The 16,930-nt window shown below is 40.3% G+C and overlaps 1 protein-coding gene across 1 annotated transcript in view; it reads right to left on the reverse strand.

Annotated features, from left to right (window-relative positions):
* prex2 (phosphatidylinositol-3,4,5-trisphosphate-dependent Rac exchange factor 2) overlaps nt 1-16,930 on the reverse strand; it is a 98,473-nt gene that overhangs the window by 29,685 nt on the left and 51,858 nt on the right. Inside the window, exons 23-31 of the mRNA XM_022206485.2 lie at nt 16,738-16,899; nt 13,538-13,760; nt 13,243-13,450; nt 8,845-9,024; nt 8,537-8,631; nt 5,861-5,943; nt 5,061-5,151; nt 1,989-2,117; nt 1,024-1,065 (exon numbers count right to left, since the gene is read on the reverse strand). Of these exons, the coding sequence (XP_022062177.1) occupies nt 1,024-1,065; nt 1,989-2,117; nt 5,061-5,151; nt 5,861-5,943; nt 8,537-8,631; nt 8,845-9,024; nt 13,243-13,450; nt 13,538-13,760; nt 16,738-16,899 (1,213 nt within the window). The remainder of the gene's footprint in view (nt 1-1,023; nt 1,066-1,988; nt 2,118-5,060; nt 5,152-5,860; nt 5,944-8,536; nt 8,632-8,844; nt 9,025-13,242; nt 13,451-13,537; nt 13,761-16,737; nt 16,900-16,930) is intronic.

The raw sequence follows: 16,930 nt of genomic DNA on the forward strand, positions 1-16,930 counted from the left end.
AATTACATGAATTACTAGATTATTACCACAGAAACATCGGTGTATCGGCATGTTACTGTGTGCTGCAGGTGGAGCTGGTTTCAACTACTTTATTTTCAGTTTTATACACAGGGACAGAATATAAATCTAACAGGCCTCAGATGATTAATGGGATACAAAAGAAGAAAAACAAAGTTCCGAAAAACAAATCTGTTTTCAAGTTTTGCACTTTGTCTCTAATCACTGACTTTTCCTGAGATACTGGATCATTTGAACATTTATTAAAATGAAACCATGTGAGAAGTTTATAGGGAAAATCCCGCTTTGGTGGAGCTGTTAACAACTCACAGACATTTGAAACATGACCCCCGACTACAAGCTGCTTTTTGGAAGACAGCAGAGGCCGGAGAGTTTGGAAACCATTGATTTAATGTTAAACCACATTCAGTATTGTAAAAGCTTGATATTATAAAGTGTTCTTTATCTGTAAGGTAACTTAAACTGTCAAATAAATGCAGTGAAGTAGAAAGTAACAGTTTGCTCTGAAAAGAAATGTAGCAAAGTGGAAGCACAACATAGCACCTCAGAAATTGCACTTCATTATAGTGTTTGAGGTTATTTGCTCCACTGACGTAATACAAAATGTTCCTCATAAGATGAAGTGATGTTTTACAGGAAAAACACACATTTAGATAACTTTGTATCTTACTAATCACCTTCCTATTCTGGTTTAATCCTAAACTCCTTTGCTTTGAAAGGACCTTAATCATTACTGCACTTCACAAAATGCAGTTGAGTGTATTTAGAAAAGTGACATTTATGCTTTGATGTTTTTAATTTTTGGGATACTTCTAAATTTTGTGTATAACTATGACACAAAATAAAAATATGGCCTCTAAATATCAACACAGAATGCCGTCTTGAGGGAGTACTCAATAGCTTTATGTATGTTTTTGATTCAATAGGCACAGAACGAACCATAAATCTCAATGTGCGCAGTGTATTGTGTATTGTGTGTCAGAATAAGAGAAAGGGAGGTCAAACCTGTGTACTGTAGTAAGACCAAGAGCAGCCGTGTCTTCACCTCTGATAAAAGAAATAAAAAGCATTTCAGTAAGCCAGTAAACAACCCTATATCAGATGGCAAAGAGCCTTTCTACTCAACTGCAATCGTATGACCTATACTATAAACTCAGCTCCTTAAAGTCATAAATTGGACAATGCAGTACAGCATGTCTCCTCCATCCCAGCTCCACAGCTGTTTATGTTACCATATTAAAAAAAACACAACATCATAAAAACCAGCAACCATGAGAATAACATAAATCCACATTCGTCCGAGCTGCGGGTAACTTAGCAGGACGCTGCGCTGCATGAAAAAGCCATCATGGGGAGAGAAGGCAGGGAAAAAAGAAGAAGTGGTGAACACAGGCCAAGCTGCACATTAATAACTCTGCTTATTTGTACTTTCCTGACCGCCAGCTCACCTTTCCCAGGAGCGTCACGCGGTCGGCCTTTGGTCTCAGCTGTTTGTGTTTGGCGGTGGTGTGTCCGCGTGTACTCATGCACGTATGTCTGTGCATGTCAGCGTATTCAATACACAAACACAAAACCACACACTCCCGTGGTGAATAAATATGGCTGAAATGTCTCTCTAGATGAAAAAAAAAAAAAAAGGCTCTTCGACTCTGTTAGTTTTCAGCTCCCTCTCTGTGGCTCCAATTTGTGAATCCCAGGACGGTTGTAGGTTTCAACTGTAAAGAGTGCTGCAGTTAGCGGGACTGCCTGTTTCTACACAATCATAACTGCAATAAATATGATGAGGCGCACTGGAGAATCGGCCGGTTTAGAGTATATGTCCTCGCAAGCCAGGTGTGTTTTCTTCTCATGATAAACATCTGATGCGATTGTGTGAGCGAGCTGCAGGGCCCGAATACTGTCAAAATGTAACGTGCAAGTGGTTTTGTGTGTGTTAGCCATGTTGGTGAGTTGCTCAGATAAACACTGACCTTCAACATATTTAGCGATGGTTTGTGTGAGCGCCTGAACGCTGCTGGGAAGGTTCCAGGGATCCTGCTTGACGTGGAGGCGTAACCTTTTGGTGCAGTTCACTCTAGGGTCCATCTCCTGCTGAAACTCTGACACCCACATAGACATACAGAGAATTAACATACGCCTAGTAGTTGGATATGACTATATGTGGCAGTAGAAAGACACAGTTTGCATTCAGATGAAAGTGGATGTATGTGAAGTGGTGTATTTGTCTGCCTCTTACATTACTGATTACTGAGGAAAAAAGAAAAACTAATAATGTGTTCATCTCTCTTTCTGTCTGACTCTCACGCCAACTGTACTCCAAAATGTTTATTGGCATCATAATATTTCTTAACATTTGACATAAAAAACTCTTAAAAAGCAAACACATTTGAATTATTTAGGAGATTGTCTGCTGAACATCCTCTCATTCGTTTCCATGTCAGTCTGTCTTTCTGTGTAACATGATACAAATTACAGCTTAGTTAGACCCAGAAGTAACATTTCTTCAATTTTATCAGCAGATTTCCAGTTTTAGACCACCTACAATCACATCTTTCTAGCGCTTTCTGTGGCAAACACAAGCATAAAAGTCGGCCAATCTGGTGTAGACTCTCCGGAATGGAGTGTATTAAAGTTCACTTCGAAGAACAACAGATCTATACGACAGAAACGTGGCTGTTTGAGAAGCTGTGTGTCGTAGACTTGACAGAGAGAGAGTGAGATCGGATGCAGGAATGCTCTACTTGTTAGATAATCCTATTTTCTCCGTTATCAACCACACACATTACTGGAGTTGAGATGGATCAGCTCTGATCAAGGCCTTACGTTCCTCCTGGGGGCATTTATGCATACACACACACACACACACACACACACACACACACACACACACACACACACACACACACACACACACACACACACACACACACACACACACACACACACACACACACACACACACACACACACACAAGCAGAGGCCTATTTTCAGTTCAAGCATATCGCCACTCACTGGAGGACAGCTGGAGATGAGAGTGGAGTCTGCGTGCCAAATGGGTTTGGGGTGTTTGGAAGCTTGACTTATTGAAACATACAAAATAACTGGGTGCTCTGCTCTTTGGCTTTAAGTGCACATTCATTAAAGTCGCATTCAAGAACTTAAAACAAGCACACTTCAACATATGGAAGCCTAGTGATTGTACAATACAGACCACCAGGGTACAAGACAGACAGTTATAGCTTTTGCAAAGTCTGGGAAACATGCTTGCGCCACTCATAAAAAGTAGAAAGAAAACAACAACTGCTGTTTTGAGTGTAAGCTTTGTTTATCTTATCTCCAAAATGGGTCGAGTCATCTGAGCAGAGTGCCGGAGATGATGAAAGGGCACTGCAAGCCAGACTGTATTTTAAGTGGGAAACGATAAGGATAAATTTAGCCCTTTCCAGCAACATTTCCTACATTTTTTAAAAGCGATAAAACGTAACAATAGGCAGTGTGGTTAAGCACCAAGGCCAAGATGAGGTCAGGTGGCAAATAAACAGCGTTAAAATGAAATGATTCGGGTACCGTGCACGCACAAGAGCTTTTACAGGGTCACATTTTCCATTGACTGGTAAGCAGCACTACAATAAGCGTAAAGTGAAGATGAGTACCCGACTAAGTGGTGCTGTACCAGCTCTATGAAGAGAAGGGCACGGGAATAGCTGAGAGGGAAATGAAGTGGAGAGACAGAAGGGAAGGATAAAGGGAGGAGGAATGGCTTCTTCACATTCTGGAATCCACCTACAACATTTTCCCCATGTCTCTGCAATCACATCTGTGCACGGACACACTGCACAACAGGAAGCTGCCGCTCCTATGCGCAGGCGGCTGCAGCATTTCAGCATGTGTTCTGTTTTATGTCAATGTTGGTGCTGGTTAGGCTCAAGAATTTCTCCTCTATTGTCTTTTTTTCTCCTTGTGAAGCCCAGAAAGATCCAGAAAGCGAATCACCAGGCAAGTACGAAACATTTCAACAAGGCACCAAAAATATTGTTTTCTTGTCTGAAATAAATCCAAAAATTCAGCAAAAAAAAATCCCCAAAATTTCTGAAAATTTGCAAAAGCTACTGGAAGAAAATTCCAAAAATTCCTTCAAAGTTTCCCTTATAAGTTTTATTTTAAAAAAAATCCCCCAAATTTGGCAAGAAATTTCTTGTAAATATTTTCAAAAAATGAGTAAAAATCTTTCAAAAATATACTAAAAATATCTAGTGATTGCATGTACAAGTTCCCGCCAATATCCAGCAACTTCACTCGGCCATTGAAGAGGAGTGGACCCCCCCACCTCAATAAAACAAAACTGCCCCTTTCAGAGTGGCCTTTTACTGTGGGCAGTCTAAGGCACACCTGTGCACTAATCATGTGTCTAATCAGCATCTTGATATGGCACACCTGTGAGGTGGGATGGATTATCTCAGCAAAGGAGAAGTGCTCATTATCACAGATTTAGACAGATTTGTGAACAATATTTAAGAGAAATGGGGATATTATGTATGTGGAAAAGTTTTAGATCTTTGAGTTCATCTCATAAAAAATGGGAGCAAAAACAAAAGTGTTCCGTTTATATTTTTGTTGAGTGTATCAGTAAAACTTCTAATATTTTCTTTGAGAACATTCACAAAAAAAATCAACCAAAATCCAGCAAATTTCGCTGGATTTTGGTTGATTTTTTTTGTGTGAATGTTCTTTAGCAACATTTTTAACATTTCTTTTTTTACACCAAAAAATGTTTAAAGATTTTCCAAAAATGTTGAAAATGTGAACTTCAGAAGTTTCACTGAGAACATTTTTTATTTTCTCCACATTTTCAAACTTTAAATTTTGACCTGCAGGACAACATGAGGGTTAAGTGTGAAGGTGAGAAAATAAATATTTTAGCTACAACTTAGTAGTGAATGTTTAAACGCAGCATGGAATGAGATGCAGTAAAAGGGTGCTGACAAATCAGTGTTTTAGCGCCTGAGGCACAGCGCAGTATTTGCTGCTGGTGTCGGTGTACCTTGTAATCCTCTTCCAGGTGTGAAGCACTTGGTCTGCTCAAACGCCCGAGCCACTACTGCTCCTCTCAGCATGCTGGTGATTGAGTCCACCTGAAGAAAGCACAAGGGTCAAATTTGCGCATTTGATACAGTTTCCCGCTAAGCTCAAGATCGAAAAGTATTTGGAGGGAAGCAAAATGTGCTGGCCAGACATAACTAACACCTGCTTCTCTTTGCTCTCTCTGCAACACACACACACAATCCCACAGAGCCTCAGTGAACACAGTTTGCTATGCAGTATGTAAACAAAGCTGGGGGAAGCTGTTCTACAATAAAATAAATGACAGGAAGCAGGCCAAAAAGCGCAGAGACAGCAAGGCACGGTTTTTCTGGTTTTCCACTGCCGATGGAAACATCCTCATAAAACTTTGTTTGCGTGTAATCAGATATGGTTGACTTTTGCTCTAAAGATTTCAGAAAAGGTCTAGGGTCATTAAGGCTGTTACGATTTGTCCTTCCTGAGCACAAGTCCAGAAAATTCACAATTCCTGTTATCCATAGACAAAGGTCTAAATCAACATTTGGCCTTTAAAAGCATTAAATTAAATGTGGAGCTTGAAAATCATGCTTTGAATGAGGCAACTCAGGGTGATCTGAAATGTGTCTCACTATAATATTTAACAATACAATAAGGAAGCTTTCACTTTACCCAGACAGTAATAAAGTTAAATGTATTCCTTAGGGGATCAATAAATTTTGGCAAGAGTTCTCTGGTAGAGCTGAGAAAAACAGCACAGGGTAGTAAAGACGTTTGACCCACCTGGCTAAACAGATGCTCCAAAAAGCTGTGAAGTTTCTTCTGTTTGTCATGGGACAGCCACACACTGGAGGGCATTTCATCTCCTGTAGAGGTACGATTACAGTTTGTCACCATTAGTTCACAGTTATACCGGATTAAACACCTGCATGTTGACTCAGCATGGACTGACAGTAAATCCAGTATGTGTGTCTGTTTATTGCCCTTGTTTTTCTTTTAGCTTTTAGGATAAAGTGAAAAAAGGCAATATCTGACATCGCATATAGTTGCAATGTGTGTACACAGCTGTGTGTGTGAAAACGGCATTCAAAGTGATGGTTAAGGGCATGCATGCGAATGCAAAATCAACTCGTTGATCCGAGCCAGAAACTGTGAAAACTGGGAAAAAAAAGTGGATTTTCAACTTTCCAACAGTTGTGAAATTATTTAAATGATTCAGATCTAAGCTTAAAATTGCGATATTTCATCAAAATCACTTTGTTATACAACTGCCATTCAAAAATTTGTCAAATCTAAATTGTTTGAACTAACCAGATTCTGTAAAAAAAGAAAAAAAATCTTCTCAATCATGGGAAAAAAATTCAGGGTGTTTTTGGCTGAACTGCAGACTGTGTTTACACAGAGCTGATAGCAGACAAGTATGGAAAAAATATAAGTTTTTTAGTATTGGTGACACCTGTGAGCACTTGAAAAAGTTGTAGTTGCAGTTTTATCTATTTTTGTAAAAAAAAAAAAAAAAAAAAACTTTGCTTTTTCTTGTTTATACAGTTTATAGCTTTATATATAACTTTATACTCCACAAGGCATTCTTGAGCTCCCTCTCAATCCACAGCCATGTTTCTGCTGATCCCACAGAGGAGCAGGACAAATGAGCCCACAGTAAGGAAAAATGTGTCAAGAGCATATACACACGTGGACAAAATTGTTGGTACCCCTCAGTTAAAGAAGGAAAAACCCACAATTCTCACTGAAATCACTTGAAACTCACAAAAGTAACAATAAATAAAAATTTATTGAAAATTAAATAATCAAAATCAGCCATCACTTTTGAATTGTTGATTAACATAATTATTTTAAAAAACAAACTAATGAAATAGGGCTGGACAAAAATGATGGTACCCATAACTTAATATTTTGTTGCACAACCTTTTGAGGCAATCACTGCAATTAAACGATTTCTGTATTTGTCAATGAGCGTTCTGCAGCTGTCAACAGGTATTTTGGCCCACTCCTCATGAGCAAACAGCTCCAGTTGTCTCAGGTTTGATGGGTGTCTTCTCCAAATGGCATGTTTCAGCTCCTTCCACATATGTTCAATGGGATTCAGATCTGGGCTCATAGAAGGCCACTTTAGAATAGTCCAACGCTTTTCTCTCAGCCATTCTTGGGTGTTTTTGCCTGTGTGTTTTGGATCGTTGTCCTGTTGGAAGACCCATGACCTGCGACTGAGACCAAGCTTTCTGACACTAGGCAGCACATTTCTCTCCAGAATGCCTTGATAGTCTTCAGATTTCATCGTACCTTGCACACTTTCAAGACACCCTGTGCCAGATGCAGCAAAGCAGCCCCAAAACATTACTGAGCCTCCTCCATGTTTCACCGTAGGGACAGTGTTCTTTTCTTCGTATGCTTGGTTTTTGAGTCTATGAACATAGAGTTGATGTGCCTTACCAAAAAGCTCCAGTTTGGTCTCATCTGTCCAAAGGACATTCTCCCAGAAGCTTTGTGGCTTGTCAACATGCATTTTTGCAAATTCCAGTCTGGCTTTTTTATGAGTTTTTTTCAGCAGTGGTGTCCTCCTTGGTCGTCTCCCATGAAGTCCACTTTGGCTCAAACAACGACGAATGGTGCGATCTGACACTGATGTACCTTGGCCTTGGAGTTCACCTTTAATTTCTTTGGAGGTTGCTCTGGGCTCTTTGGATACAATTCCAACGATCCGTCTCTTCAATTTGTCATCAATTTTCCTCTTGCGGCCACGTCCAGGGAGGTTGGCTACTGTCCCGTGGGTCTTGAACTTCTGAATAATATGAGCCACTGTTGTCACAGGAACTTCAAGCTGTTTAGAGATGGTCTTATAGCCTTTACCTTTAAGATGTTTGTCTATAATTTTTTTTCGGATGTCCTGGGACAATTCTCTCCTTCGCTTTCTGTTGTCCATGTTCAGTGTGGTACACACCTTTTCACCAAACAGCAGGGTGACTACTTGTCTCCTTTTAAATAGGCAGACTGACTGATTATGAGTTTGGAAACACCTGTGATGTCAATTAAATGACACACCTGAGTTAATCATGTCACTCTGGTCAAATAGTTTTCAGTCTTTTATAGAGGTACCATCATTTTTGTCCAGGCCTGTTTCATTAGTTTGTTTTTTTAAATAATTATGTTAATCAACAATTCAAAAGTAATGGCTGTTTTTGATTATTTAATTTTCAATAAATTTTTATTTATTGTTACTTTTGTGAGTTTCAAGTGATTTCAGTGAGAATTGTGGGTTTTTCCTTCTTTAACTGAGGGGTACCAACAATTTTGTCCACGTGTGTAAAACACCCAGAGGCAGCTTGGGTTTTAGAGGGTTCATAAGGTTAAGGTATATACTTCAAAGTGAAGAACACATTTACTGTTAAGATGGAAGTGGAGCAGAATATTGCTCATGTCCACTGTGCTGCGTTTGCGTACCTGAGTCCATCTCATCGCTGTGAACGTAGGAGCTGCAGTGGCTGCTGCAGATACTGGTGAAGGAGGCGATGGAGTTTCTGTTGCTGTTACAGTCACTGGTGATGAATTAGGAGAAAGAGACGATAAAAATGATTTAAAGTACATACAGCAGATGATATATTACATTATAGTACATGTCAATACTGTATGACTAATATAAAAGTTCTTATTATTTTTGCTTCTCCTGTAAATTGTTTTGTGATTTAGCTTTTCTATTCTTTTAGCCTCACTTATTGTTCTTCTTTATCTCATTTTTTAAAAATTTTTACCTGTATGAGTCTCTATTGCTGATCGTGTCGTGTCCAGAGTCCTCCTGCTCATCTCCCGCCACATTAAAACAAACTTTCTTGCCGTTCCTTTCACTCTTCTCTCCTTCACTCTCGGCAGAAATGTAGCTCTCAGGGGTCCTCACTTCGGATGCTGGAGGATGGGTGATGGAGGATAGAAGGCTGATGGAAGGAGAGAAGGAGAAACAGAAGAAAATGGGGAGGGGTTGTTTAAAACTATGACATTCATGCAAACGTAATGCAAGACAGCATGATAAAAACAGAGAGTTGTTACCACTGTTCCAGCACTGTAAGTGGAACGTTTCAAACTGCGCTTACAAGCATGTACAGTATGCACAACAGCTGATTAAGTGTTCCAAGCAAAACCCCAGCCTGTTTGTGTTTAGCTTCCGCACAACAGCTTCAGATGGTCACGGATCCATATTATATTAATAGGTTCAAACACGTAGCAAGGTGCAGCTGTGTCAACACGCTGCAACTCGGCTGCACAGATCAGCTCCCCTCTCACTATTGCCGTTGGCTTGTATTCCATTAGGCTGCTATCAGAGGAGCAGGAAGATGCCGGACAGGATATTTTCACAGTTGCAGCAACACATGGTGGCATTTAAAGCCATATTCCAATAAATGCTGGGGTTTGGACTTTTTTTTAATCTCTCCCCACGCACACATTCTGACACGCGATGTCTGTTTACATTTCAGACTTATTTTAATTTGTGTCCGCTTACATTTTCCATTGTGTCATAGCATCGGCCTTCGAGACATTTTGGAGCGGAGGCAGAGAGGAGGGGCCGCTAGAGGCCAGTCGGAGTTGCATCAAAACAAACAACCTGTCTCCATCATGCCAGCCCAATGCAGCTCAGTTTAATGCCTCATTTTGTATGATTTTAAACACCTCTCCTCTCCCTTCATTCCTCTCTCTCTCTCTCTTTCCCCACTGACCCCCTTTCTACAATTCACAGGCTGACTAGGCCACAAAGATGCCCTCATTATGGTCCACTCCAGGAGCCACCACAATGCCCCTCCAAAGCAGAGTGGCATTCCATTGCCATGGAGAAGCTCTCCAGGCTCTGTGATTGGCCATTGGTTAATAAAGAAGTGAGCGCAGTTTGGGGTCTTTGGGGCGAAAACTTTTGGAGGGAGCAAGGCAGAATAACAATGACTGGATCATAGAAGAATCAAAAGAGAGAAAAGAAAAAAACAGAGAACAAGAGCAGGCCAAAGTACACTACTGCTTATCGCAACAAATCAGAAAGATCTCTTACTCTCACTGGGAAGCTCTTTAACCCACTTCGACGCATTAAACCATTAGAACTCCAATCGCCTTCATTGCACCTTTAAGAGCATCTGCATTACAAAGCACCACATCAGGCTGTTTTGTGGTGAGACATTTGCATAATGTTTGGATCAATAGCAAGATAAACAAGTCCGAGGAATCTATAGCTCTCAACTTGCTGGCGGTCATGACGTTCAGTATAGTGCGCACAGAATGAGGAAAAAATACAAAAACGGGGAAGGAAAGTAAGAAGGGGAGGTATGTGATCCAGGAAGGGAGTGGGTGCTGATATAAAGCACGTCACCGGGAATATCCTCACACAGCTGTGACCCCTTCACTGTGGCCCCGAGACAAAAGTTCACAGGTCGCTGCCTCGAAATGAATTCCTCGAGGGTCAGCCAAGACATTATGTAATATACTGCTACGTCCACATGTTTTTTTTCTTGTTTCTGAATTACTTAAGGATATTTCTAATCTACTATGAATGCACCGCAGACTTCCTCTTTTCATGCTGGGAATGTGAGGGCCGTGTGTTTCATGCGAGACATGAAATAGCCACTTCAGTTCATTATTATATCATTAAAAAGCAGCGCTGTCAGAAAAGAAAGAGACGCAGAGAGGAAAGAATGTCTGTGTCTGTGTGTCCAGACACTGTGGGTAGCAAGACAGAGAAAATGAGACTAAACTAAAAGACACAGTGGTTTAAACTAAACTGGGGGAACTGAAAGGGAGGATGGGGCGTGTGTTGTTGTAGTAGTAATGACCTTTGTGCAGTCAGCGAACACGTTAATATGCAAACTAATCTAATGAAGAGCTCAGGAAGGTTCAACACACCCACAGAGGTCACAGCAGTGCATGCAGACAGCTACTAGCACTACAACTTATTAGTTTCACTGCTGCTAAACCCTCACGACAAACCTCACAGGTCGCCTTTAACAAGCTCCTGAAGTCTGCATGCTTGAACAGACAGCGGGTACTAAAGGTTACCATCGCCTTCCTAGATTCGTCTCGGACTATCTGACTGTGCGCGCATGTGACCACGCTAATTGGCACTGACAGGAGCATGACAAAATTTGTCCAGACTCCGTCATTACGAGCCCTGCTGTGGACTCTTCCCATTATTAGCGCGGTTAGGTGACAGCTCCGCTCCATCTAGCAACTTTTAATGTCGTTCTCTGAACACCGCCGCCTTAGCTGAGGGGACTCCTAATGACTAAATCAATCAAATGATCATCTAAAGATTCATCACACACTTCATAATCAGTGAGCTGTCCACTAATAATTGCAAACTACTGCAGCAGAAATCTGTAACTTTAAAGTTTTTTTTTTAGGACATTTTACTGAGAAATAGACTCCATTATGTGCATTATTAAAGCTTCCTGTCTGTACTGTGCATGCGTTTATCAGTGGGATAGTGTTAGTGAATGGCTTTTCCAGAGGGCACCTGGTCTAATAGCAAACCCTTCTTCATTGAGATCGTGTTTCCTGTTTAGCGGTGGCGGTGGAAGGGGGGAGACTGGAGCAGCATTTCCTATTTCCTTTCCGTTGCCTTATGTGTTTCCAAACAATAAACCTGGCAACCATGCTGAGTACAGAGCGATATAACACGCACATACCCCATCTCATTTTAAATCCTTAATGTAAATTACACTAGAAAAAATGCCCCTCTCAAAACAAGAAAAAAAAATTATTTCAAGGAACTTTTACCTTGAAATAAGTGAAAAAAAATCTGCCAATAGAACAAGTGAAAAATGGCTTAGTGGGATTTCTTGAAATATGATGTTTTGAATATTGAGATCTTAAATTTAGCTGGGAAATTTTATTTAAAGCTATATTTTACCAGGATTGTCAAGCTTAGGTGTCTTAACCTTCTTCTTGTCCTCATTTACGGCACCAAAAACTATTATTGCCTTGTCGGAAACAAAAGTCCAGAAATTCAGCAAAAAGTTCCCCAAATTTATAAAAAAAAATCCAAAATCTTCAGGAAGAAAATTCCTTAAAAGTTTCCCTTAAAAGTTTTACTGAAAAAAGCCAAATTTGGCAAGAAACAAAAATTGAAAAATGAAAAAAAAGTCTAAAAATTTTAAATATTAAAAAAAAAAAAAGAATAAAAATCTTCCAAAAAAATCCTAAAAATATCTAAAGTGATTCCATTATATCAGTAAAAGTTCTAATATTTTCTTTAAAAACATTCAGGAAAAATCTTCCAAAACTCAGCGAAATTTGCTAGTTTTTAAAGAAATTATTTTTTTTAACATTTCTTTTTTTCCCCACCAAATAATGTTCAAACCCCGCTCCCCTCCCCAAATTAAAACTGTTTTCACATTGAAAATCTACATTTTTTTTCCACATTTTTGAACTTTAAACCGGGCCAATTTGACCTGCAGGATGACACGACGGTGAAACTTATTTTGAGATTTCTTGTAAAATACAACTCAAAACAAGATAATTTCAAGATTGTTTGACTTAAAAAGATATTTAAGATGCATTGTCTTAAAACAAGTCCGTCCATCTTGCTGAAATGTCACTTGTTCAGTGAATTTATCTTAAATCAAGTGGGATGAGACATTTTGACTAAAAACAAGACAAATAGACTTGGTAAGATTTTGAGTTTTTGCATTGTAAGTGTGAAGTGTACTGAAAAAACCCAGCAAGCTCACTCCACTCAGCTCTTCCTCCGTCTTCCTCACACTCACAGCAAACACACAGGTGCTCAAGTAATGATCCAAATGTATTCCCACCAAGAGCCAGATGCAGCTCATTGATCACGCAGGCTGCTAAGGTTACAGCTTGTTACACGAGGCAATCTGCTTTCAAAGGACATTTCAAATCAAATCGAATGGAATCAGTGGGAGGGTGTTTCTTTCCATCATAAGCGAAAAAGTGATTTGAAGCGTTGCAAAACAAGTCATCATTTTCACGCTTTGTTTTGTAATTTGCAGGAATATGTTGGAACAAATTAACCTCAAGTTCAAGTCCATTTATTAAAAACACAACACTCCCATAGGAATGATTTGCAGAAGGGTTGCGCACATAAGGAAGTATGTGTGTGCGTGTGTTTACGTTTGACAAGTTGATCATTTGTATGTCTAAATGAATGCACTCACTCATGAATATGTCCACCATGTGTCTCCATCTCCTTGACAACAGCAGTGAGTTTGTAGAGGAGTTTCTCATATGAATCCAGAGTGAGCAGGTCTTCTTCTCGGAGCAGGAAGCGGAGGCCGTGGCCCTCGGTGCGGCCCAGGCTATGACCGGACGGTGCAGCCATAGTTGTGATGGTGTGCTGCACATTTACCATGGGGTTCAGCTTACCTGAACAGAAACACACCAGATGAAAGTGTGTCAGTTTCGGAAAAACATGCAGAATGATTCCACCATGCAGGTGTTTTCCATGCTAACCCTGTTCAGCACTGCTGCGTCCTCCCTTCTCCAGAGTGTTCTTCCTGTTATCCAGCTGCACGCCAAATGCGCTACCCAGAGAAGTCGTGGTTTTAGGGTAGGACACCTCCATCACGTTGATATGACAGTTTGTGGGGCAGAAGTCGCTGCTATGCAGAGGGGACACCTTAGCCTTGGCCTGCTTAAAAGTAGGCCACGCCCTGTTCTTGAGTACCCGAGAAAACTGATGCAAACAACAAAAGAGACACCAATAGATTAGAGATAAAGTCTGCTCATGTGTGCATTTTCTTTATTGTGGCTCATAAAGTGAGAAAATTCTTTGTGAGAAATGAGAAGAGATTTTGCACTATAACTGCAATCGCCACATGGAATGCCAGTCTTTGATACTACTGGTAAATGGCTGTTAGAGATGAGACAATGAAATAACAATTTTAGAACAGGGAGGCTTCAAAAAGTCTCAGCATTATTTAGCTGATATATACCTCAGCCACACAAGAATAAAAGGCTGCATGTGAAACACAGCAGAGAATATCTGTCAACTAGATGTTCTGTTTTCCTTTACATATGTGACAGCTGGCCTGAGAAGAAAAGCATAAACATTCATTACTGTACAATTTCAGCATTCCTCCTTTTCATGTGGCAGCTCAGATATTCCAACCAAATCAAGGATTTAAGACAGACTCATGAGATTATCATTGCTCGCATATGTGAGGAACTCCAGACTCCAACATCACCCTTTATCATTTAAATTGATACGAACTGTGTTTAAATGGTGCCGAGCAGCTCATATCATCATGCTGTAATTACGATTTGATGTGTAACATACAGGAAGTAAGTTCATATGCCGAAACTGTGGTTTTACTTTTACCACAGTGATATCAAACACATTCTTCCCTAAAAATGATGCAGCTTCTAATTACAGAAAGATTCTTTGAGACAAGTTTTCAGCATATGGATGCCGTATAAATGTGGATTTATTCTTAATAAAATTGTATCGGACACATAACTTCAACCCAATTCTGCAATGGAAAGAAGCTCCTTTAACCTGCCACACAAAGCACAATGCATGGGGAGTCAGGTGGTTTGCTTTGATCCAATAGAGCTGAAAATCATAAGCACATTTTTTCTTTGCAAAATGTGGTTAAACTTTACTTGAACCCTCCATCATCTGGCCTGCAACCTGTCTTGAATGCTCTCAGCTGATGTATAATCCATTAGATAAGTTTTTAGCTACTTGGGTTGACAGACAACACAAATATAACATGATGTATATGTTTAAAAAAAGAACTTAAACCAAACATTTCTCCTCAGTTATTTTCAGATTTCTCAAGTATGAAGCCGCTGCTGCAGCTCCAAGTGAGCTGATATACTCCAGATGGACGATGAACTGACCTTCTCTAGAGACCAAACAGTCACCTCCACATCTCCTGTCTGCCTCTATATGGCTCAGGTCAGTTATTTCCAAAGCCCCCAAGTTCACATCTCTTCTTCTAATCACTCTCTGTCTTCCTGTCCCTCTCTTCTTCAGTTCTCCCTCTCTCCCCCCCTCCTGCCTCTCTAGGGGTCTGAGGAGGAATGCTCTGGTGCATGAGGGGATCTTGCACAACGAGTCCTGGCTGTGGCTGTGCAGGGATATTTATAAGTGACTGGTAATTAATCCAAGGCCCGCTCTAATGTTGAGTCAGATCTTTTCCTCTCTCCCCGTCCCTCTCACGCACACTTGCATGCATTGTTTTGCCTATAGACACATGCTCGCAGATGTGAATGAAAAGTGATGAAAACACTTTGGCTCCGTCGATAACCAGCTGTAACTTAATTACAAACAAAGCACTCAATAATACTGCATATTATGGACATATTCGGATAATCAATGACAAGTTTGAAAGTCAAAGACATATTTTTTGACTAAATATTTCTTGTAGGTCAGTGAGAACTGATGATGTTTTTGCACAGCAGCCTTGTGGTAGCGGTGCTCGGTGTTTGGCAGTGGGTTACTGGACTGATGCACTTTGACATGTTGATGTCAACACAGTAAGCACAGGCACAAAACAAGCATTGATCAGAGGCATCAATGCCTTTTCAGAGGGTTTTCTTCACTTTCCCAAGTTCTTTATGCAAGTTCTATTTAGTCAGTGCAGTGGAAGCAGAGACTGTGTAAAACAAGTGAAAGTGGTCAACGTGATGTGATCGAGTTTGGCATTTTTGGTTGACAACACTGTAAAAAAAAAAGCAAATGCTACATTACCAGCTAACCCAAGTTGGCTTGGCTAGTAAGGTAGCATCAAAAACAGCTAATTGTGATATTAGTTAGCATGCTAATTTTGCCTAGCAAAAAGCAGTCTTGCATCAAAATGTTACTATAGGAAGAAATTAACTCCTTAGAGTGTCTTTTCGTACAACTTAACTCTGAATATAACATAAACAAAATGTTACAGCATACTTTCATGAATTAGAAATATACTATTAAACTAAAAGAAAAACTTGGGCAACACACAAGAAACAATTACAGCAATATAAATGTACACAGCGCCATGGACATGCACTACTGTGTCTCTGATAGCAAGATGTCAACCAAAGGGAGCCACGGCCTACAGCATACCCTGCTTCACACCCACTTTTGTTCTTCAAATGGGACCACACTTTACAAAATAAGCATCATTTTGCATTGAAGATTATTTGAAACAAGAGGCTGAGTCCATAAACTAATTTGGAAAATGTTTACTAAGGTAATAAAGTGAGAAGGAAAGTCATTTTCTCATGCACTTCTTTACAGTTTTACTTCTTTGTCAAAGCAGTAGAGTGACAATCGGAAAAACTGCAGATTGAAGGCATTTCCACATTACTTTTCAGACCCCAGAGGCTACATCTACTTCTTTTATACAGTCTATTAGTGGAGGCCACTATCACATTGCATCTATGTTGAATTACTTCAGCAGGATTTCCACTCTTTCTTTTAGCAACAGAATTACAGTGTGGAGCCACAGCGAAACTATGCAAAAGTGGTATTTCTACACCAGCTGCATCCTGTTCCTATTATTGTCAATCTACTGAGAATTGCAAAAGACAGAGTCAATATTCATCCTTCCAAGCTGTGTAAAAATATACATACGCAGTTCGCCGTAGAGAGAAACATCATCCAGAGCAAGAGGGACTGATGAAAGGCCTCTGTATTATTTACCAGAGCAGCTGCAGAGAGTTACCTTTCTGTAGTTGGTGATGCGCCGGTTGATGTGCTCCACCCTCTCGCCATACATGGCACTGAAGCGTCCCTGCAGCTCCTCGGGGATCACATCGCAGCTCGAACTCAACCTGCCACACATCTGCACCAGCAGGTCATCATTACGTGCCAGCACCTCCAAGATCTGGTCACATAGAGGGTAAACACAGACAGGG

This window comes from Acanthochromis polyacanthus, chromosome 20 (assembly GCF_021347895.1).
Source record: "Acanthochromis polyacanthus isolate Apoly-LR-REF ecotype Palm Island chromosome 20, KAUST_Apoly_ChrSc, whole genome shotgun sequence".
Lineage (NCBI taxonomy): Eukaryota > Metazoa > Chordata > Actinopteri > Pomacentridae > Acanthochromis > Acanthochromis polyacanthus.